This window comes from Bos javanicus, chromosome 8 (genome assembly GCF_032452875.1).
Source record: "Bos javanicus breed banteng chromosome 8, ARS-OSU_banteng_1.0, whole genome shotgun sequence".
NCBI classification, from domain to species: domain Eukaryota; kingdom Metazoa; phylum Chordata; class Mammalia; order Artiodactyla; family Bovidae; genus Bos; species Bos javanicus.
Genome location: NC_083875.1, coordinates 63,163,178 through 63,185,970, shown reverse-complemented (window position 1 = coordinate 63,185,970; position 22,793 = coordinate 63,163,178). Strand labels below are relative to the sequence as shown.

The 22,793-nt window shown below is 40.9% G+C and overlaps 1 protein-coding gene across 4 annotated transcripts in view; it reads right to left on the bottom strand.

Moving 5' to 3' along the window:
• TDRD7 (tudor domain containing 7) overlaps positions 1 to 22,793 on the bottom strand; it is a 104,131-nt gene that overhangs the window by 8,376 nt on the left and 72,962 nt on the right. For all 4 annotated transcript variants that reach the window (XM_061425733.1, XM_061425735.1, XM_061425732.1 and 1 more), the window contains 7 exons: positions 21,654 to 21,765; positions 18,041 to 18,243; positions 15,820 to 15,954; positions 13,848 to 13,934; positions 5,463 to 5,597; positions 2,997 to 3,107; positions 331 to 833 (listed from right to left, as the gene is read on the bottom strand). In XM_061425733.1, the coding sequence (XP_061281717.1) occupies positions 331 to 833; positions 2,997 to 3,107; positions 5,463 to 5,597; positions 13,848 to 13,934; positions 15,820 to 15,954; positions 18,041 to 18,243; positions 21,654 to 21,765 (1,286 nt within the window). The remainder of the gene's footprint in view (positions 1 to 330; positions 834 to 2,996; positions 3,108 to 5,462; positions 5,598 to 13,847; positions 13,935 to 15,819; positions 15,955 to 18,040; positions 18,244 to 21,653; positions 21,766 to 22,793) is intronic.

Genomic DNA, 22,793 nt, shown 5'->3' with positions numbered 1-22,793 from the left:
CACTTCTGATATAATTAGGCTTTAACAGGAATATGGTTATTAGATTTTCAGCTAAACGACATCATTTTAAATATTAGAAAATCACATAATTCACTGGTCTCGTTTCACATTCAGAATTCCCATTTGTGTAGTTCCAAATGGCACTCCAGTATCCTTGCCTGGAAAATCCCATGGAGTGAGGAGCCTGGTGGGCTGCAGTCCACGGGATCCCAAAGAGTCAGGCACGAATGGGAGACTAACACAAGTCCCCCTGCAGGGATTAAGGACTCTTGGTATCATTCTACAGATTTTTCTTAGGAGGAGAATAAAAGGCTCTGTCTAAGGACCTACTTATTTTCCACTTTGGCAGCATACACTTGGTCTTTCTCCACTGCCACATGGCGCTCCTCAGACACACTGTAATACAGAATCATCTCTTCCATCAGAACTTCCAGCTTGTGTATCTCCTGCCATGGCTGGATGACAAAGTAGCCAGGGTGACAGGCCACAGGCACGTACACATCCATGTGTTCCCCTGGCTTGGATAAGTGGACAGGAGGTGGCAGTTCCTTTGTAAAGAAAGAGCTGGGGTGGTTGACCACAGACTTCTTGAGGACATCTGTGAGGCTCTTTCTGAAAGTCTCTCCAGTGTTGCCCAAAATGGGGGTGTTCGCACTTTTGGTGTTGGGGGAGCTGGCTCCACTGGATATGGCACTCAGAAACACATCCTTCTGATGTTTCCATAAGTCTGCGTTTGTAATCTGGCGATTGATACTGCGGTGAGGATCGGGGAAGTTCTTGGGGGTGAATAAATAAATATGTGCAATACCTCTGGTTTCATCCACTTTTGTAACCTTTGGAAAACACAAAACACCAATTTAAGAAATCCAAGTTCATGCTGGATTCCTAGAGGTCATTATGTTAACTTTAAATATTAAAAAACAGTACTCTGCAAAAAACCCAACTTGCTAAAAATCAGTTTATTTAAGGTCAGATGAGTTGTCTACCACAGATGGAGCAAAGAATAAGCTCGTAGGTCCAAGCAGTCTAGAAACCAGTAACACCTTGTAGAAATGGAAAATTTACTAACCTCTAAAAACTGAAAATACCTATGACTTGCTAAAGGTTTGAGTCTGATTACCATGACTAATTTTTTTAAAATTAATGATACGTTAAAACACTCCAAGTAGAAAGAATATCATGATGAATCCCCATGTGCTCATCATCCAACTTCAACAATAAAAACAATAAAAATAGCAAAACATCCTATAAGCATTCTGCTTAGTGCTGGTGCACCTCAGACAGGAAGGGGAAGGAAAAAGCTTTGCCTTTCACCATATCTTTTGGGACCCTGGGTCCAAATTCCTTATTTGGTCCTAATATCTGTTCTCACCCCTCTTCCTCTTCCCTAGTTACATAAGAGGAGAGGGGCCTTGGGAGAAAAAGAGGAAGAAAGCTCCATTGAATAGGCCAAAATTAGTCACCATTTTGCACATTTTGCCCAGGAGACCTCCGACAACCTGTCTACATTCTTCTGTTGGCAGTGGGAGAGTCTGTACAGAAGCCCCACATGCTGGTACCTGGGACTAGGCTGCTGTGTGCCCCTAAGGGCTGGTAGTCTGTTAATTCTTCTCACCAGCTCCTCTGGTTTATCTTAGGAACAACAAAAATGAGATACTTCTATCTTTTATCAAACTGGGCTAAGAAATTTAAGGCAGGAACACAAACGTGAAGACAAGGAAACACCAACATGGCAATCCTTCTAAAGTCATTTACTTTAAAAGTTTTCCTTGTAGCAAGAGGAGTCAATTTAAATTCATCCTTTTGAGGGTTTATGAAGTACTGACTGTTAATTCATTTTGATATTAGTGGTACAGAAACACTATTTCAAACATCAACCTCTAAAAATGTTTTTATTGACCAATACCCTGGCTTTAGGAGCTGAAAATTTAGCTGAGAAAACAATATTTGTGTGGCAACTGAAGAATACAAAATGGTACATAACTGTGTGACTGTACATGATAAGCCCTAGAGGAGAATGAAGACAGGAAAATCAGTGTGGGCTAGAATAACTGAGAGATCTTCATGAAGAAATTTCTCAAGGACATTTCACTGTTAACTGTTACATGCTTATATAAAATTATAACACTATTTACATTAGTTAAAATAGAGAAATACTATCTTACATTTCTTTTTTTTAATGTTACATTTCTATTCTTGGAAATATGAGCAGTGTTTTTGATATACAGACTGAAGAGTGTGAAAAAGAAACACAATAGTGAAAGAAAGAAAGCAGTTTATATAAGTTTTAGGAAAAGAGACAGAAAACCAAGATTATAAGCAAAATTTGTTTATAATTCATTTTACTTTAGGAAAAAAAGACATACAGGACTTACTTAAATGGGCTTTAGAAACATTTATCAAGAAATATATGGTCCAGGGCTTCCCTGGTGGTCCGATTAAGAACCCACCTTGCAATGCAAGGGACATCAGTTGGATCCCTGGTCTGGGAAGACCCCACATGCTGTGGAGCAACTAAGTTCACGTGCCACAACTCCTGCGCCAGTGCACTAGAGTGCTTGCAACAAGGAAGTAGCCCCTGCTCTCCTCCACTACAGAAAAGCTCGTGCGGCACGAAGATGCAACACAGCCAAAAAAATAAACACAAATAAATAAATCTTAAAGAAAAAAAAAGAGAGAGATATGTGGTCCTTTGTTGGGTACTTAATTCCTTATCATGGAGCAAATTAAGAGCTGAAAACTATCTGCTACTTTATTAATAATCAAAAAATTATATAAAAGGTTTAAACATAATACTGCAGATACAGGATAAATTCTTAAATAAAAATTAAACCATGAAATGTGTCATAGCTACACATGTAATCAATCTCCTAACTACAAAAGTGTGTCAGATGTGAAAGCATCAGTTTACAGAAAGATAAAATTCTTTCACAAAAACCAAATGAGTCCTTTTGGCTGACAAGCTCCCGTTTATCAAGACCATTAAGATAACTAACCTTAATGCTACAGTCTGAGCAATTCAAAACAGAATCTCTTAGCCAAAGCACAGCATCAGGGGTCCACATGCCAATAGATTGTGGAAGATCTGCTAAACAGCACTTGATAGCCTGAAAATAAAACACAATGGAAAAGAGGGCACACCATCTTAAAATAGGTACTTAAGAGTAATGTCAATATTATTTTCATACAAGTCAAATGTTTCCAAGATAGAAAGCAAGCAACAGCTAATAGTGACAATCACAGCTCTTGGGCTGGAGTGTCTGTGTTCCTATTTATATTACTACCATTATCTTTATTCCTATGAGCCAGGGTTATAAAGGCATGGTACGGACTTCTCACCCTACAATACAATACTGCAATACTGGCAGGCTAGTGTTGCCATCTGATTTTACAGACGGTGAAACAGACTGACATACTAACCTGTGTAAGTAAGGTCACAAAGTCATGAAGACAAGATTAGGACTTACATTGAAGTCTTCCCTCTAAGTCCAACTTAAAAAAAAAAATGAAGTGTCATTTGGAGGAAACCTGACTCACTGTAGAACTCTTTGTGGAGATTTACTGTTGAATGAAGCATTTCTAGAGTACCCCAGGCACTTGTGCTCACTTTTTTGAAAGAGGGCTTCCCTTGTGGCTCAGCTGGTAAAGAATCCACCTGCAATGTGGGAGACCTAGGTTCTATCCCTGGGTTGGGAAGATTCCCCTGGAGAAGGGAAAAGCTACCCACTTCAGTATTCTGGCCTGGAGAATTCCACAGACCCATAGGGACACAAAGAGTCAGACACGACTGAGCCACTTTCACTTTTGAAGGAGGTTGTTATGAGAATTAAGCAGGCTAAGAAAAACTGAAACCCACTGATACCTAAAAGCCTCATTTTCCCTGATGCTTTCTACCTCCCACCATCACTGCACAAGCTTCTGGAGAATGTCTACCTCAGGGAGGAAAAGATAGCCCCAGGGACTCCCTCCAGTCTCATGGGAGCCTTTGAATTGATGGAGGCCATTTTGTGAAGAATACTTCCAGGATTCTTACATTCCTCCTTTCCTCTCTGAGCCCCATCCTCACTGTCACACCTCTCTTCACCCTTGAGGGCCCCCAGTCTCCCACTGTGCCCCTTGGATGAGGCTCCTTTCTGCGTGGCAAGGTCACTGAGAGCAGATGCTACCTGGTGTGTATGGGGGAGTGAGGCAGGCCAGCTGAGGCCTGGGCACTGGAGAGCTCACTCTCTCCCCTACAGAGAATGGCACTCCCAAGCTCCCTTAGAGAGCTGTCCTATAAAAGGGAGTGCTCAGTAGAGTCACATTTTCTAGATTCAGAAGATAGAAGCAAACGACTAACTCACATTTTAAAACACTATACGAGCCAACAGCTCAGATCCAATATTCATGGGTCAGCCTTGGCCAAAGGCCATCTGTTTGCTACTCTCAACCTCTTAGGGAGATGCTGTTAGCCAGAGGCTTGGCCTAGCTGGTTATAAGGGTTCTCCCAACTTCACAATTATCAAATAACAAATCCCGTAAGGTTAACAGAACAAATTATAGTGGCTTTTACCAAGAAGGTACACTTTGTATAACCTTCAGACACTCAGAAGCAGTAGGACAGACCCCCTTCCCCTCCAGCCCCGGGAACCTTTTCTAGGTAAGGCTGGCCCTGGATGGGTGTTCTAACAAGGGGTACAGAGGCCAGAGGTGTTCAAACTTCTTATCATCTGGATTTCTATCAAAAGAGGAATGATAGACTACGGTTAATCTTTTCACTGAAACCTATGGAAGTGAAGTGAAGGTCGCTCAGTAATGTCCGACTCTTTGTGACCCTGTGGACTATACAGTTCATGGAATTCTCCAGGCCAGAATACTTCTCCAGGGAATCTTCCCAACCCAGTGATAAAACCCAGGTCTCCTGCATTGCAGGCGGATTCTTTCCCAGTAGAGCCACAAGGGAAACCCAAGAATACTGGAGTGAGTAGCCTATCCCTTCTCCAGTGGATCTTCCCAACCCAGGAATCAAACCAGGGTCTCCTGCATTGCAGGTGGATTCTTTATCAACTGAGCTATCAGGCAAGCCCTCTAAATCTATGCAGAAAAGATTAAATATAAACATATCCAAGACAGGTTACTTAATTAAGAACTCTGGAAGTAAATATTGACATATAATATCCTGAAACTGTAGAAGCCAGCACAGTCATCTAATTATTAAAATAGAATCTCTAACTGGACAATATAGCCTGATGACTCGACATGCTTGAAAAAACATTTATCAAACAACATTCTCTAAGTCTGACTGCCCTTCCTGTTTAAGCAAAATTTTACATCTGAAACCCAGTCAGCCACTCCACATTTGGATCATTTCCAGTTTTGCTGTAAGCTCAATCATTATCAAAACCTGAGAGAGCATCTCACAATGTGATTATGAATGCGTTCAAATTCCCTCCAGTTAGTCTCCCAGGCTGGACATACAGTACCTGAGGTGGCACTGAGATCATTTCTTGGAGAAACCGTGGGGGGATTTCCCTGAGCTCGGACACTTTCACAGACGTCACAGTGCCAGCATCCAGGAACTGAACGTCAAGGGCCCGGCTGCTGTGCACATTTGTGATCTGTGAAGAGACAAGTGTTGGCTGATTTATTAGCATATCCAACAGGCCAAAATAGTTCTGTTCAATTTCATTCCATACAACTCTAAAATGCATTATAAAAAACAACAAAGACTATATGCTGGTTAAATTTTCTCTTATTTTAAAATGTACTTGTTTCCCAAATAGATATTCTTTTACAGTAGAATTGACATCTTGCTGTTAATTCATAAATATAGTAATAATTACCATGTTTGCAACTCTAGGACACTACTGATTATAAAACAATTTGGTGTGTATCATTATATGTTGTTGAGTATAAGATTCAGTTCTCCAAAATATTAGCAAATGAGGGAGAGAAAAACTATTGTGTCTCAGTAATCAGGAAATTAATAGAATTCAGAGACAGAATTTCACTTGTAGTAAGTAAATACTATATATTTTTAAAACATATTTTGCTATTTTGTTGCCTAGTCAGAAAGCCCAATGATAATGTGTATCATTTGGCCTAACTAAAAATTGGAACTAAGAAAGTCAGGTCTCCCACGTTGCAGGTGGATTCTTTACCATCTAGCCACTAGGGAAGTCCCAGAATACTGCAGTGGGTAGCCTATCCTTTCTCCAGGGGATCTTCCCCACCCAGGAATTGAACCGAGGTCTCCTGCATTGCAGATGGGTTCTTTACCAGCTGAGCTACCAGGGAAGCCCAAGAATACTAGAGTGGGTTGCCATGCCCTCCTCCAGGGGATCTTCCTAACTCAGGGATCAAACCCAGGTCTCCCTCATTGCAGGCGGATTCTTTACCATCTGAGACACCAGGGAAGCCCAAGAATACTGAATAATTACCTACCTGTGGTCAAATGGCAACATTACAATATAAGATTCTGGATGTATCTTTAAATGCCCAGTTTCCCCTAAAGTGAAGTTGCTCAGTCGTGTCCGACTCTTTGTGACCCCATGGACTGTAGCCTACCAGGCTTGTCCATCCATGGGATTTTCCAGGCAAGAATACTGGAGTGGGGTTGCCATTTCCTTCTCCAGGAGATCTTCCCAATCCAGGGATTGAACCTGGGTCTCCCGTATTGTAGGCAGACACTTTACTATCTGAGCCACCAGGGAAGTCCAGTTTTCCCTAATACGCCCCTAAAATACCACTGTGGTATTTACCACTGTTAAATATTTGTGTGTGTTTGTGCTTAGTTGCTCAGCTGTCCAACTCTTCATGATTCTTGGGACTGGAGCCTGCCAGGCTCCTCAGTCCATGGGATTCTCTAGACAAGAATACTGGAGTAGGTTGTCATGCCCACCTCCAGGGGATCTTCCTGAACCAGGGATTGAATCTGTGTCTGCTGTGTCTCTTGCATTGCAGGTGGATTCTTTACCTGCTGAAAGGCTTTCTCTTCACCACCAGAAAAGCCTGTTAAATATTTACACTGGCCAAATACAGCCCCACTGGGGTGGTTATCTGGACTAAGATTTCACATCTACAACTGCACCAACTGCTACCTAAGCATGGTGGTGGTGCTTTCAATACGATGACTGTCAAGAACTGGGTCACTCTCAGCCTGAAGTCATATTCACCAAAAGTGAAGCCTTTTTCTACCGCCCCAGGTAATGCCTGATTAATAGCATAAATTTCTAAACCTCTTAAGACATGATAAACACAAACAGTCCCATGGAACAATATTTTAAAATCTATTCATTTATTCATGCACACATACCGAATATATACATTGGTATGGATGCTTGCCATATCCAGGCATAACTGGGCTACAGAGATATACCACCCCTTTTCAAAGAGCTCCTAGTGCTGTGAGAGAGGAGACAAATACATGCCATACTATACTGTAGTAAGGGTGATAATGAAGATATGCGTGGGGTATGATGAGAACACACAGGGTGGTTAACTGACCCAGCAGGAGGCAGGTGTTAGAGCTAGCTTTCAGGAGGAAGGAAAGCCTAGAATTGGTACTTTTTTTCCCAAAATTTACTTTTCTTATTTCAGTAAAATGCCTACACTACAGAACATTTAGATACTTAAAAAGAATGATATAAAAATTACTCTTCATCTACTATAGGTTACAGTTATCTGTCTAGTCTTTTATCTATGACTCACAAAAAATTAGATTTACAAAAATTACAACATGTTTGTAGATACTATTTCATAGTTCACTGCTTTCCACACAATGTCTCATAAAAATATTTCATGTCATTTGTTTTCTATGTAATTTTACCTAAGTCTATCCATTGTGACTTATCTAACAAATCACTTTGGATAATTTGTGTAAATTTTTGTCACTTAAAGAAATAATCATATTTATTAGTCACGTGTATTTCCTTTTTCACAAACTGGTTTCGTAAATTTCACAAATTTATGTCCTTTCAGAGCTGGACCTTAAATGATGAATGGGAGTAAACCAGATTGATTGGTAGGAGTCTAGTTAGAGGCTAACTGTGACATTTCAAATAGAGGGGAGAGGATAGGCAAAGGCACACACATATTTCTCACATGTGGTGACTACAAGCATTGTGGTTACATTAGAGCATCAAGTGAGAGACCAGCCAAGGCAAGAGGTGAGGCTGGGAGACAGGCAAAGGGAAGGTCAGCAGAGCCAGACATGTCTTCAAGAACTGAGACTTCACCCTGCAGATTAGAAGCCAATGTCAAGCCTTAAGTAGAAGAATGAGGTGGTCAACTTTATAAAATTGCTAACCAGGGCTTTGGGATCTGATAGAGTTTGTTTTGGGCTTCCCTGGTGGCTCAGACAGTTACATGTCAATTACCCTACTTATTAGCTGAGTTACTTTCCTCATCAGTACAAACAGGGATAATAGGGTTTTGCAAACATTAAATGAGATCAGTTTACCAAACAAGTAGTGCTGTGGAAACAGTAAATCTCATCATAAGCTGGATGTGTTACTATTTGCATTTTGGGTTGCTCACTCTTAGTGGTACAGAGCTTGACTTGAGGAAGACAACGGTGAAGGCAGAGGAAACGGTGTGGTACTGCAGTGATCTGGGCAAGAATTGACAAAGATGTAAAATCAGCAGCATTTGGTGATAAGTTACATTGCAGGGCTGAGGAAGATGTAGGATTCAAAGATAACTCTTAAGAAACAGCCTGAATGGCTGCACAAAGGGAGGTGCCACTAAAACAGAGACATGGGAGAAAGGTAAGGATTCAGACACACAGAACTTAGTTTGTGAAATGAACAACTGGGCTGGCTTTTTGCTTAAATCTACAGTTCACCAGGGGCTGGAAATTAATTTGGAAGTCATTAGGGCTGAAATGGTACCTGAAACTATGAGATAGGATTACCCAGAAGGATAAAGAGGCCAAGAAGACTGATAAGCCAAGACAGGACTTGGGGACACTGACACTGACATTTCAGAAGTGGGGATGGAGGGAGGTTTTGGGTGAAAAATAAGAGAAAGAATCATTAGACTATCACAAGGAAGATTAGCATTTGATAATATGGTACTTTAGTGAGAAGAGAATTTCAAGTTTCACCACTATTTGATGCAAAGAGGTTTGGAAAGACAAGACCTGGAAGATACTAATTTGACTGCATAATAAAGATGCTTTCACAAGAACAGGCTCTCTGATGGAGTGTGGGCAGAAGTCAAGTGTCAGTTCTGAAAATTGACTGGAAGATGGTACAGAGTGAAGGCTGATCACTTCTACAGGGAAATGGAGAGCAATGGCCTCTGCATTGAATAAAGTTGGCTGGATGTATGGAATAAGTTCAGAATATGTATGTGCTAAAGTTAAACAAGTTAAAATGTCAAGAGCAAATACATCACTTAAACACAGGATCTGCTTTTCACTAATCATTTTTCTTTCCCTTTCCATGCATCATTAAGAGAATGAATACCTCTGCTACCCTAAAGGTAGATAATCACAATTTGATAGCAATAAAAGTAATACTAGATATTTATCTAAAGTATTTGAGCATGCAATGAGAAAGTATTTGCCAAAAAGGTATAACCTGATTATCAGTTCAGTTCAGCTGCTCAGTTGCGTCCGACTCTTTGAGACCCCATGAATCACAGCACGCTAGGCCTCCCTGTCCATCACCAACTCCTGGAGTTTACTCAAACTCATGTCCATTGAGTCAGTGATCCCATTCAGCCATCTCATCCTCTGTCGTCCCCTTCTCCTCCTGCCCCCAATTCCTCCCAGCATCAGAGTCTTTTCCAATGAGTCAACTCTTCTCATGAGGTGGCCAAAGTACTGGAGTTTCAGCTTTAGCCTCGGTCCTTCCAATGAACACCCAGGACTGATCTCCTTTAGAATGGACTGGTTGGATCTCCTTGCAGCCCAAGGGACTCTCAAGAGTCTTCTCCAACACCACAGTTCAAAAGCATCAATTCTTTGGCGCCCAGCTTTCTTCACAGTCCAACTCTCACATCCATACATGACCACTGGAAAAACCACAGCCTTGACTAGACGGACCTTTGTTGGCAAAGTAATGTCTCTGCTTTTGAATATGCTATCTAGGTTGGTCATAACACTCCTTCCAAGGAGTAAGCATCTTTTAATTTCATGGCTGCAATTACTATCTGCAGTGATTTTGGAGGCCCCCAAAATAAAATCTGACACTGTTTCCACTGTTTCCCCATCTATTTTCCATGAAGTGAAGGACCAGATGCCATGATCTTAGTTTTCTGAACTCTGAGCTTTAAGCCAACTTTTTCACTCTCCTCTTTCACTTTCATCAAGAGGCTTTTTAGTTCCTCTTCACTTTCTGCCATAAGGGTGGTATCATCTGCATATCTGAGGTTACTGATATTTCTCCCAGCAACCTTGATTCCAGCTTGTGCTTCTTCCAGCCCAGCGTTTCTTATGATGTACTCTGCATATAAGTTAAATAAGCAGGGTGACAGTATATAGCCTTGACGTACTCCTTTTCCTATTTGGAACCAGTCTGTTGTTCCATGTCCAGTTCTAACAGACACGGAGAAACTAAAGTTGAGAGATACTCTACAAAATATTGCTATTCTTCAAAAGGCCACAAACAACAAGGACTGAGCAACTGTCAGGTTAGAGGAAACTAAGATAGGACAACTAAATACAACTTGGAGGACCAGAAAAAGGACATTTGGAAGACAATCTGGGAACGTCAGTATGTTCTGCAGATTAGTTAATAATGTTGTACCAGTGTTAATTTCCTGGTTTTGATAATGGTTATACAAGATGTTATCAATTGGCGATGGTGGGTAAAAGGAAAAGGTATATGGGAACTCTTTGAAATATTTTTGCAACTTTTTAAAAGTCTAAAATTATTTCAAAATAAAAGGCTTAAAAATTAAGCATTTATGCATTTATATATTATACACTAGACAGCACAGAGCTTTAAAATTCAAATAATGTTGTGTTCTTTTTAACAAGTCACGCTTTAAAGTTTATAGCTAAGCACATAACTTTTAGTCATATACCCAGATCTCGACTTTCTAAGACACATTCACATTAATGACAATAATTATTTCAAAATTGATACTTTTATTGAAGTGGTCATGATTAAGATTTACTAAAAGGGAAAATCAGTACAATTAAGTTATCAAAATGTTGCTATGTTGTATTAAAATTCGATAAAGCAATGATTCTTACCTTCTTAGGGTTGGCTTCTTTCAGAATCTTATGAAAATTATGAATACTTTCCCTCCAAAATACATCATACACACATACACATACACACGCACAATATGCATATGATTATGGTAGATGGGTTCAGGCACTCCCTGTAAGTAGAGGTCTTTGGACCTAGGTTCAGTTCAATTCAGTCACTCAGTCGTGTCCGACTCTTTGCAACCCCATGAACTGCAGCACGCCAGGCCTCCCCATCCATCACCAACTCCCGGAGTTCACTCAAACCCATGTCCATCAAGTCGATGATGCCATCCAACCATCTCATCCTCTGTGTTCCCCTTCTCCTCCTGCCCTCAATCCCTCCCAGCATTAGGGACTTTTCCAATGAGTCAGCTCTTCGTATCAGGTGGCCAAAGTATTGGGAGTTTCAGCTTCAACATCAGTTCTTCCAATGGATACCTAGGACTGATCTCCTTTAGGACAGACTGGTTGGATCCCCTTGCAGTCCAAGGGACTCTCAAGCATCTTCCCCAACACCACAGTTCAAAAGCATCAATTCTTTGGTGCTCAGCTTTCTTCACAGTCCAACTCTCACATCCATACATGACAACTGGAAAAACCACAGCCTTGACTAGATGGACCTTTGTTGGCAAAGTAATGTCTGCTTTTCAATATGCTATCTAGGTTAGTCATAACTTTCCTTCCAAGGAGTAAGCGTCTTTTAATTTCATGGCTGCAGTCACCATCTGCAGTGATTTTTGAGCCCCCCAAAATAAAGTGTGTCACTGTTTCCACTGTTTCCCCATCTATTTGCCATGAAGTGATGGGACCGGATGCCATGATCTTCGTCTTCTGAATGTTGAACTTTAAGCTAACTTTTTCACTCTCCTCTTTCACTTTCATCAAGAGGCTCTTTAGTTCTTCTTAACTTTCTGCCATAAGGGTGGTGTCATCCGCATATCTGAGGTTATTGATATTTCTCCCGGCAATCTTGATTCCAGCTTGTGCTTCTTCCAGCCCAGCGTTTCTCATGATGTACTCTGCATATAAGTTAAGTAAGCAGGGAGACAATATACAGCTTGACGAACTCCTTTTCCTATTTGGAACCAGTCTGTTGTTCCATGTCCAGTTCGAACAGTTGCTTCCTGACCTGCATATAGGTTTCTCAAGAGGCAGGTCAGGTGGTCTGGTATTCCCATCTCTTTCAGAATTTTCCACAGTTTACTGTGATCCACACAGTCAAAGGCTTTGGCATAGTCAATAAAGCAGAAATAGATGTTTTTCTGGAACTCTCTTGCTTTTTCCATGATCCAGCGGATGTTGGCAATTCGATCTCTGGTTCCTCTGCCTTTTCTAAAACCAGCTTGAAGATCTGGAAGTTCATGGTTCACATACTGCGGAAGCTTGGCTTGGAGAATTTTGAGCCTTACTTTCCTAGCGTGTGAGATGAGTGCAATTGTGTGGTAGTTTGAGCATTCTTTGGCATTACCTTTTTTGGGATTGGAATGAAAACTGACCTTTTCCAGTCCTGTGGCTACTGCTGCGTTTTCCATATTTGCTGGCATATTGAGTGCAGTACTTTCACAGCATCATCTTTCAGGATTTGAAATAGCTCAACTAGAATTCCATCACCTCCACTAGCTTTGTTTGTAGTGATGCCTCCTAAGGCCCACTTGACTTCACATTCCAGGATGTCTGGCTCTAGGTGAGTGATCACACCATCGTGATTATCTGGGTCATGAAGGTCTTTTTTGTACACTTCTTCTATGTATTCTTACTACCTCTTCTTAATATCTTCTGCTTCTGTTAGGTCCATACCATTTCTGTCCTTTATTGAGCCCATCTTTGCATGAAATGTTTCCTTGGTATATCTAATTTTCTTGAAGAGATCTCTAGTCTTTCCCATTCTATTGTTTTCCTCTATTTCTTTGCATTGATCACCGAGGAAGGCTTTCTTATTCCTCCTTGCTATTCTTTGGAACTCTGCATTCAAATGGGTATGTCTTTCCTTTTCTCCTTTGCTTTTCACTTCTCTTCTTTTCACAGCTATTTGTAAGGCCTCCTCAGACAGCCATTTCGCTTTTTTGCATTTCTTTTGTTTTTCGTAAAATACATTTTACGATTTACATAAATTTTTAAAACATTCATTCAGTTATACTTTATTCACGTTTTTACTTTAAGTATTTATGTTTTTACTGTAAGTATTACTGTAAGTATGAGGGCGTCAGAGGATGAGATGGCTGGATGGCATTACTGATGCAATGGACATGAACTTGGGCAAACTTGGGAGATAGTGAGGGTCAGGGAGGCTGGCATGCTGCAGTCCATGGATTTACAAGGAGTCAGATATGACTGGGCAACTGAACAACATTATACATACTATTCATTTCTGTATTTTGATTATTTCTATTTTGAAATACACAGATAGTAAAAGTGTGTTTGTTTAGACACAAATATAGTAAAAGTATAAAGCAGTGAAGAGGAATGAGAAACACCACACTCAGCTGGTATGCCCAGGGGAGGAAGTAAAAACAAGGGCTGCCGACAGGCAGGGTCAACTGTAATAGTTATGTTTCATTTCTTAAACTGGTGATTTTTTTTTAAACAACAACAAAAAAATCTTGTTTGTACATCTGAAATAGTTCATCTTAAATTTAAAAAACAGTCAAGTGACTAATTTTACCTCTACTCGTAGCCATTTTCCTTTGCAGTGGAAGAGGCAGACTTTCCCACAGAAGGGTAATGAAACGAAGTACTCAGAAGTCATGTGCTGCAAAACACAAACACATGACACACTTATTACTCACAGCAACGTTGCCACACCACTGCTGTGGTGCAGGTCGACTGCCTCCCTGTCCACGGTCAGACTTCCAGTGAGGCCTGCACTGCAGCGGACACAGCATGTGTACTGGCTTGTAGGGCTCCGGCCTTTTTCCTCCTGTGCTTGTTGGTGGCAGCCGTCTACTCTTTCCTTTACAGTGAATGTTTCTACTCTCCTTCCTTGCACATGGATCATAAATCAGCCCTGTTAACACGTCTAAAAATGATAGCATGGAGGTCAGGATGATTCATCCAGGCTCTGGCACCATCAGTTAAACACAAAGGAGGAGGATGAATCTGATAAAAAGAACAGCCTGGATGAGAGGGAGGTGGTTAGATTAGCTGTCCATTAGGCTTCCTCTTCTCTTCTGTTAACATTCAGATTCAAAGAAAAGATTTAATTCCAAAACAAAAGAAATGTTATCAACACAAATGTGGATATCAGTGCCAGTTCAGTATCTTCATCCTCCTCCTCTCTGTAGCTTGAAGCTGGGGACCTGCCATTGGTTCTTTCCTTCAGGGTAAATGTTTCTACTCTCCCCAAAGGCAATGTCTCCCTCCACTTGAGTTACCAGGGCACTAAGAACTATCAAGGGTGCTTTTCATCACTATAGATAATAAGCACACACATGTAAATGAATAACTACAGTCCACCTTCTGGGTGTCTCAGATTTCTCCAGGATAGATTAGCAAATCAAACTTAAGTAATGCTCCTGGGATACCTATAAGACATCTGCAATGGAGAAAGAGGTAAAGTTACAGATCTAATGTCTTGATTCTAGGCTGTAGTCTGAACACAAGTTTATTCCAATTCAGAAAATATTTTGGAATACTGATTTTATGTAAGACACTAGATAACATACTACAGTACCTAAATGAATTAGGTACTTACCAGAACCTGGGGAGGTTCAGTCTCTGCCCTCAGGAAGCCTACACTCTAGTAAAGCAAATAAACGTCCAAACAGCTGAAACAATGCTGCGTACAAGTGCTGTGAGGCCCTTGGGGTGCTCTGTAGGTTAGAGAGAAGCGTTCACTTCCAGGGTAAGGGGGTCAGAGTTGAAAGGGCACAGGAGTTTAGTCATTTGGAAACCACAGCATATTGTGGATTACGACTACAATGTCCTAATGGAGGTAAGGAAATCCCTTTAGGAACTTAAAAGAAAACCTCTATAGATCTTGATTCAGAGAAAATGATACTAGAATTAAAGGGCAATCTAAGAGTGAAAGTGAAAGTGGCTCAGGCATGTCCAACTCTTTGCGACCCCATGGACTATACAGTCCACGGAATTCTCTAGGCCAGAATACTGGAGTGGGTAGCCTTTCCCTTCTCCAGGGGATCTTCCCAACCCAGGGATCAAACCCAAGTCTCCTGCATTACAGGCGGTAAGAGATTATTAATAAGTATAACTGTAGAACCACATTTACCAGGGTACAGGTTCTCTCAGGGACCATAAAGAGCTTGGGGAATGATTCCTTGTAAGTTTTATTCTCCTTGTAAATTCCATGGTTCTGTCTTTGTTCAGGCAGAGGAGCCAGCTGCACAAGACGACAGTCACAGGCAGCTGCACTGTAGGCTCCTCAACTGCACCTCGACCCGTCATTGAGCACTTTCTATGAGCCAGGCCCTGTGGATACTCACTCTTATTATCCTCATTCTACCCTGCAGAAACCAGGGAAGGGTTCTGTTTCAAATTCTGAAGTCTGGGCATCTTACCCTCTATTTTAGAGATTCTACCTTAAACTGTTCAAAACTTACTACAAGAATACAATTTAGTGACTCCTCTTATTTGCAACGCTAGGACTCATCTTGGAAACAGATGCTGCTTAGCCATACCTTACAGTGGAAGTATTCCTCTATCTTATGCAGAAGGTCGTTGAGCTTGTTCAGACCCTTACAAGGCACCTGGCAGTAGAGTGTGCCATCGGAGCAAATGTTAGTCACTCTGACATTAGTGTACATGGCATCAACCTGGAACAAAGGACACACCAAGCATGCTTGAGAACAGAGTGCAGCTCTTACCTACCGAAGGGTTAGTTCACTGAAAGTCTCTGCATTTTACAATTTTCAAAGCAAGCAGGAGGACAGATAGGATAGAATGAAATTCATAATGCAAATGGGAAAAACTAGTTTGGCTATCTCTCTTTCAAAAGGAGTATCTGCTCTCAGTTGTATCAGGCACAGAGTAGACATTTTGTATATATTATATTATTACCACTTTCCCCTAATAGGCTAAGAATATCTTTAACTCTGGTTTATCTTCTCCCCATTAATTTTGTTGTTGTTCAGCTGCTAAGTCGTATCTGACTCTTTGTGACCCCATGCACTGCAGCATGCTAAGCTTCCCTGTCCTTCACCATCTCCTGGAGTTTGCTCAAACTCATGTCCATTGAGTTAATGATGCCATCCAACTATCTCATCCCCTGTAATCCCCTTCTCCTCCTGCCCACAATCTTTCCCAGCATCAGGGTCTTTTCTAATGAGTCAGCTCTTTGCAGCAGGTGGCCAAAGTATTGGAGTTTCATCAGTCCTTCCAGTGAATATTCAGAGTTGATTTCCTTTATGATTGATTGGTCTGAACTCCTTACTGTCCAACGGACTCTTGAAAGTCCTCTCTGGCACCACAATTCAAAAGCATCAATACTTTGGCACTCAGCCTTCTTTGGGCTTCCCTTGTGGCTCAGCTGGTAAAGAATCTGCCTGCAATGTGGGAGACCTGGGTTTGATCTCTAAGTTGGGAAGATCCCCTGGAGAAGGGAAAGGCTGCCCACTCCAGTATTCTGGCCTAGAGAAATCCATGGACTGTATAGTCCACGGGGTTGCAAAGAGTCAGACACGACTGAGCGATTTTCACTTTCAGTTTCAGCCTTCTTTATGGTCCAACTCTCACATCTGTACATGATTACTGAAAAATACCACAGCTTTGACTATACAGAGCTTTGTCAGCAAAGCGATGTCTGTTTTTCAACACGCTGTCTAGATTTGAGACTACCCTGGTGGCTCAGACAGTAAAGTATCTAGCTGCAATGCGGGAGACCCAGGTTCAATCTCTGGGTCAGGAAGATCCCCTGGAGAAGGGAATGGCAACCCACTCCAGTATTCTTGCCTGGAGAATCCCATGGACAGAGAAGCATGGTGGGCTATAGTCCTTGAGGTCGCAAAGAGTCAGACATGACTGAGCAACTAACACTAGCTTTGTCACGGCTTTTCTTCCGTGGAGCAAGCGTCTTTAATTTTGTGGCTGCGGTTGCCATTTGCAGTGATTTTGGAGCTCAAGAAAATAATGTCTGTCACTGTTTTCACTTTTTCCCCATCTATTTGCCATGGAAGGGACCAGATGCTAAGATCTTAGTCCCATTAATTTAGAAAAAGAATTATTATATAAATATTTTTGCAATATTAACAGAAATGAAAATAAACAACTCTCAAAAGATGAATCCCATTATTAGTCTACTTTCTAATCCTTGCCAATGGCCCACGTGAATTTCAGTAACTTTAAACAAACAGCAAAGGTTTAATTTTAGCCACTTTTAGTCAAATCATAATATGAAGTATGAAGGAAATTCACTGTTGTTCTATTGATAATTAAAACAATACTTTACCAATGTTGTTATGAAGTTTCTAAAATAATCATTTTTAACACCTAATCCTATTCTTTAGAGTGGCTGCTCCATAATTTATTTAAAGGTGTCCTTTCCTGCAGAAATTTATGTTCTTCACATTTTAAAAATGCTAAAGCTAGCAATTCAATGAACATCTTCACTGATCTAATTTTCCCTTCTTTTGAATTATCTTCCCTTATATTTGCAAAATAATTTCATATAAAATTAATATATGCTCTTTGTAGGAACTCAGAAATAAAATAAAAATCCAATTCTTAACAATTACTCTTTATGGTTTGGCATTTCCCCCTACTTTTAACTCCCCTCTATCTTTTTTTCTCAATACATATGTATTCTGTCTGTATCTAATGTTAGCCTAAACTGTACCACATTCTATTCTAGTGAATTTCTTTCCTGTGATATGTGTGAGCAGACAGCAGGGGTCATGGCGGTACCTGAAGGTGAACCTCTAGTGACTTGTCACATATGGCCTTTAAGCAGGTGGCATTGATGTTGATGTCATCTTCTCCTGAGGTATCATATAGAACAACCAGTGGAATGTCCGTTTTTTCAAGTATTTCCACTGCAAAGATCTTCCCACAAGTTAAAGATTCCACCACTTTCACTAAGTCAGGATCATCACTTAGAACTTCCAACCCTGAAAAATATTGAATATTTAAATTTCTATTTAATTAGAAGAAACATTTTAAGAAACACTGATTGAATTCATTCTGTCTATTTACTACAATTATGAATCTACTACAAAATTCTTAAACTTTATAGGGAAGCTTTGTTTTACAAACTTCTTTGTAGTATCCAGCCTTAGGTTTAAAAATATTCACTATAATGTGAAAGTCTTTTTGAATGATTACACTAGCTGCAGGCAATCTTACAGCACGAAGAGAAGTTGATGATCAATCTGAATTTCTACCTTAGGAGAAATAGCCTTCACTTTATTTACAAGCACATATTTAAAACAAAGAGACTAATGCATATAAAAAATTAGCAACCAATTATGTCTTATAGTCATGGATTTATAACATTCTTCCTAAAAGTATAACCTTGGTGTTTTTTTTTTCAGTTTCTAAGTAAGTATACACAATTATTTCTTTCACAAACATGCATTTATTGAAAATTTAGATAGCCTCCCCTCTCCCTTTCTTTTCAAGTACACCATGATGGCACTGAGAATACCAAAGGACTTTTTGATTTATGAAAGAAAGATTAAATATTGTTTAATGTAATATGGGTATTAGGTGAATTTTATCATAGTCTAATTATTCTTTATTCTTAGAAAATTGTAATTTCATAGATCATATATCAGATCAGATCAGATCAGTCGCTCAGTCGTGTCCAACTCTTTGCGACCCCATGAATCGAAGCACGCCAGGCCTCCCTGTCCATCACCAACTCCCGGTGTTCACTGAGACTCACGTCCATCGAGTCAGTGATGCCATGCAGCCATCTCATCCTCTGTCGTCCCCTTCTCCTCCTGCCCCCAATCCCTCCCAGCATCAGAGTCTTTTCCAATGAGTCAACTCTTCGCATGAGGTGGCCAAAGTTCTGGAGTTTAAGTTAATCTATTAAAAAACTAATTAAACTAGGGCATCACTTCTCCAATGGTACTACAATGTCTATTTCTATGTTTTCCCCCTTTAAATCCATAAGCAAAAGTTCACAGATTGCTTATGACATACCTTTCTCTTGTTCTTATCCTGTTTTCCATAGCTGCTGCTGCTGCTGCTAAGTCGCTTCAGTCGTGTCTGACTCCGTGCGACCCCATAGACGACAGCCCACTAGGCTCCCCCATCCCCAGGATTCTCCAGGCAAGAACAATGGAGTGGGTTGCCATTTCCTTCTCCAATGTGTGACAGTGAAAAGTGAAAGTGAAGTCGCTCAGTTGTGTCCGACTCTTAGTGACCCCATGGACTTCAGGCTACCAGGCTCCTCTGTCCATAGGATTTTCCAGGCAAGAGTACTGGAGTGGGGTGCCACTGCCTTCTCCATAGTTAAGCTTCTATTAAACCTTTCATTTCAGCATCCCAAATCTTTACCTGTACTCCTGGTATGTTCTTTTCAAAACCAACTTCCACAAGTTTGTCACAAGATTTTAAAGTTACTCAGGATATATCTCACAGACAGAGCCGAATCTAGCTCCTCTGACGCAGAGACTTAGCCCTGCTGGGAGGAGGTATTTCTTCACAGGTCTAATTTTCATGAAAACAATTTATATCATTTTCTGAATCTAAATCCAGCTATCCTGCATGATGCACACATATTTCCATGCCTTTCCACAACATTAACATTTGTCTCTCAGACTTTTAGGCCATCCCGACACGTTATCCTCACACACATGCATTTCTCTATGCCTCCTCGAGGAGGAAAAAAGAAAAAACAGTAATACTTGACAGTGCCAGAGACTGACCGTGACCTATAGCCAGGCTTGTGCTTGAGTGCATGAGAGGGTGCTCCATGGTAATAAGCAGTACCTACAGAGTCTTTCTGCATATTTGAGGTTATTGATATTTCTCCCAGCAATCTTGACTCCAGCTTGTGCTTCTTCCAGACCAGTGTTTCTCATGATGTACTCTGCATATAAGTTAAGTAAGCAGGGTGACAGTATATAGCCTTGACGTACTCCTTTTCCTATTTGGAACCAGTCTGTTGTTCCATGTCCAGTTCGAACTGTTGCTTCCTGACCTGCACATAGGTTTCTCAAGAGGCAGGTCAGGTGGTCTGGTATTCCCATCTCTTTCAGAATTTTCCACAGTTTATTGTGATCCACACAGTCAAAGGCTTTGGCATAGTCAATAAAGCAGAAATAGATGTTTTTCTGGAACTCTCTTGCTTTTTCCATGATCCAACGGATGTTGGCAATTTGATCTCTGGTTCCTCTGCCTTTTCTAAAACCAGCTTGAACATCCAGAAGTTCATGGTTCACGTATTGCTGAAGCCTGGCTTGGAGAATTTTGAGCATTACTTTCCTAGCGTGTGAGATGAGTGCAATTGTGCAGTAGTTTGAGCATTCTTTGGCATTGCCTTTCTTTGGGATTGGAATGAAAACTGACCTTTTCCAGTCTTGAGAGTCCCTTGGACAGGAAGGAGATCCAACCAGTCCATTCTAAAGGAGATCGGTCCTGGGTGTTCTTTGGAAGGAATGATGCTAAAGCTAAAACTCCACTACTTTGGCCACCTCATGTGAAGAGTTGACTCACTGGAAAAGACTGTGATGCTGGGAGGGATTGGGGGCAGGAGGAGAAGGGGACGACAGAGGATGAGATGGCTGGATAGCATCACTGATTCGATGGACGTGTCTGAGTGAACTCTGGGAGTTGGTGATAGACAGGGAAGCCTGGCATGCTGCGATTCATGGGGTCGCAAAGAGTCAGACACGACTGAGTGACTGAACTGAACTGAACTGAACTGAACAGAGTCTATCTCAGTAGGAAAGCTGGGAGTCACTTCACAGCAGGTTGAATGACACAATTTAAACTGACCAAATCCCACAATACAGGGCCTCGAGTAGCTGCTGCTAGGGCAGTTAGGGCAACAACCACCAAACCCTCTCAGATGTCCAGTAGATTTCCGAATAATAACACTAAATATGCTATCTGTTATGTATGGTGGTGGTCTGAATGGTGGTTTAGTCGCTAAGTCGTGTCCGACCCTTTGTGACCCCATGGACTATAGCCTGCCAGGCTCCTCTGTCCATGGGATTCTCTGGGCAAGAATACTGGAGTGGGTTGCCACTTCCTTCTCCAGGGGATTTTCCCAACCCAGGAATTGAACCCGGGTCTCCTTAATTGCAGGCAGATTCTTTACCAACTGAGCTACAAAGGAAGCCCATATGTTATGTATAATGCAACAAAAATATATAAAAACATTATAACATTTTTATAATGATCATATCCTATGGAGAGAACATTAAACATGAATTTACTTATACCTTTCAAGAAATAACACATTTAACACCTGGAAATACTTAGTATGCTTTAGGATTTAACTACCCCAAAGTACAATGATAATACACACCAAAGTGGAGAGCTTTTTAAAAAAGTTTCTTTTTACCTGCAAGCTTACACTTTGTAGCTTGGAATGAGAGTGAACAGAACTTCGGGTTCAATCTGTATGCTTTGCTCTTTTCAACATTTTCACTAAAACCATAGTCAACATAGCATACCTAATGATAACAGAAACAATGTTTAGGTTCAAATAAAATTCTTTATCCTTACTTCTTAAAAAAAAAACTCACGATGCATTTAATTGGCTTCAGTTTACTCCTTTACCAACAGGGAGCAGAGGGAAGACTGTGGAGCTCCGATGCCTTCTGTTAGCTTGTCAGCAGCACACATATCTGATCTGCCATCCCTGGCTGCTCCACTCTTGCCCTACTATCATAATGCCTACATCACCTCCTCCTTTTCTGATTTACACCCCTCCATTATTTGTTTCTAGAGGAGGCACACACTGGGGTATTTGTCAGATTCTATACCCTCAAAGCAGCACTTACGATGGCCTGCTCTCAGCTGTCATGTTTCCAGGGACTGAGACTGTGTCTATGACAGCAATTATGTTGCAGCTGGATAACATGAAATCCTACACTGTAAAAGTAGATAATCCCGTTTTTTCTCAGGGCTAGGAAGCTGGGTTAGGCTTTCATCCAGCTCAGGAAAAGATTCCAAGTCTGCTGGACAGAGTTCTGTGTTTACAGAAACCTGCATGATGCTTTCTCATCACCAACACAGATCACTGAGAGCCTGGAAAGTATGTTTAGTGTATTAATAAAACTTTATTTGAAAAGGACTATATAACCAAAGCCTTTTTCCTTTTGGAGAAAAATAAAATCTAGAGACCTTAAGCTTTGATTTAGAATGACACCTAGGAATAGGAGGGAAAGTGCTGAAAATTTAGCATGCTTCTCTAATTAAAGCAGATGATAGTTATTACAAAAACAAGAGAAAACAAAGCAGGGCAAAGGCATGGCAAAGAAATACCAAAGAGTTTTACTTTCTGCAGTAAAATAAAGTCCACAGCTTCTGAGTACTGAGATTCTGGTATTAAGTATACAAAACAAAAACTCTCCCCCATCAGAGAATCTAAGGAAGAAAAGCACAGAGAGACAACTAGTCTTTCCCTGGCCACCTGATGACTGGGGCTGTGGGGCTTGTGTATTCCAGGTTGAAAAGGATCATCTGTTAGAGCTCACAT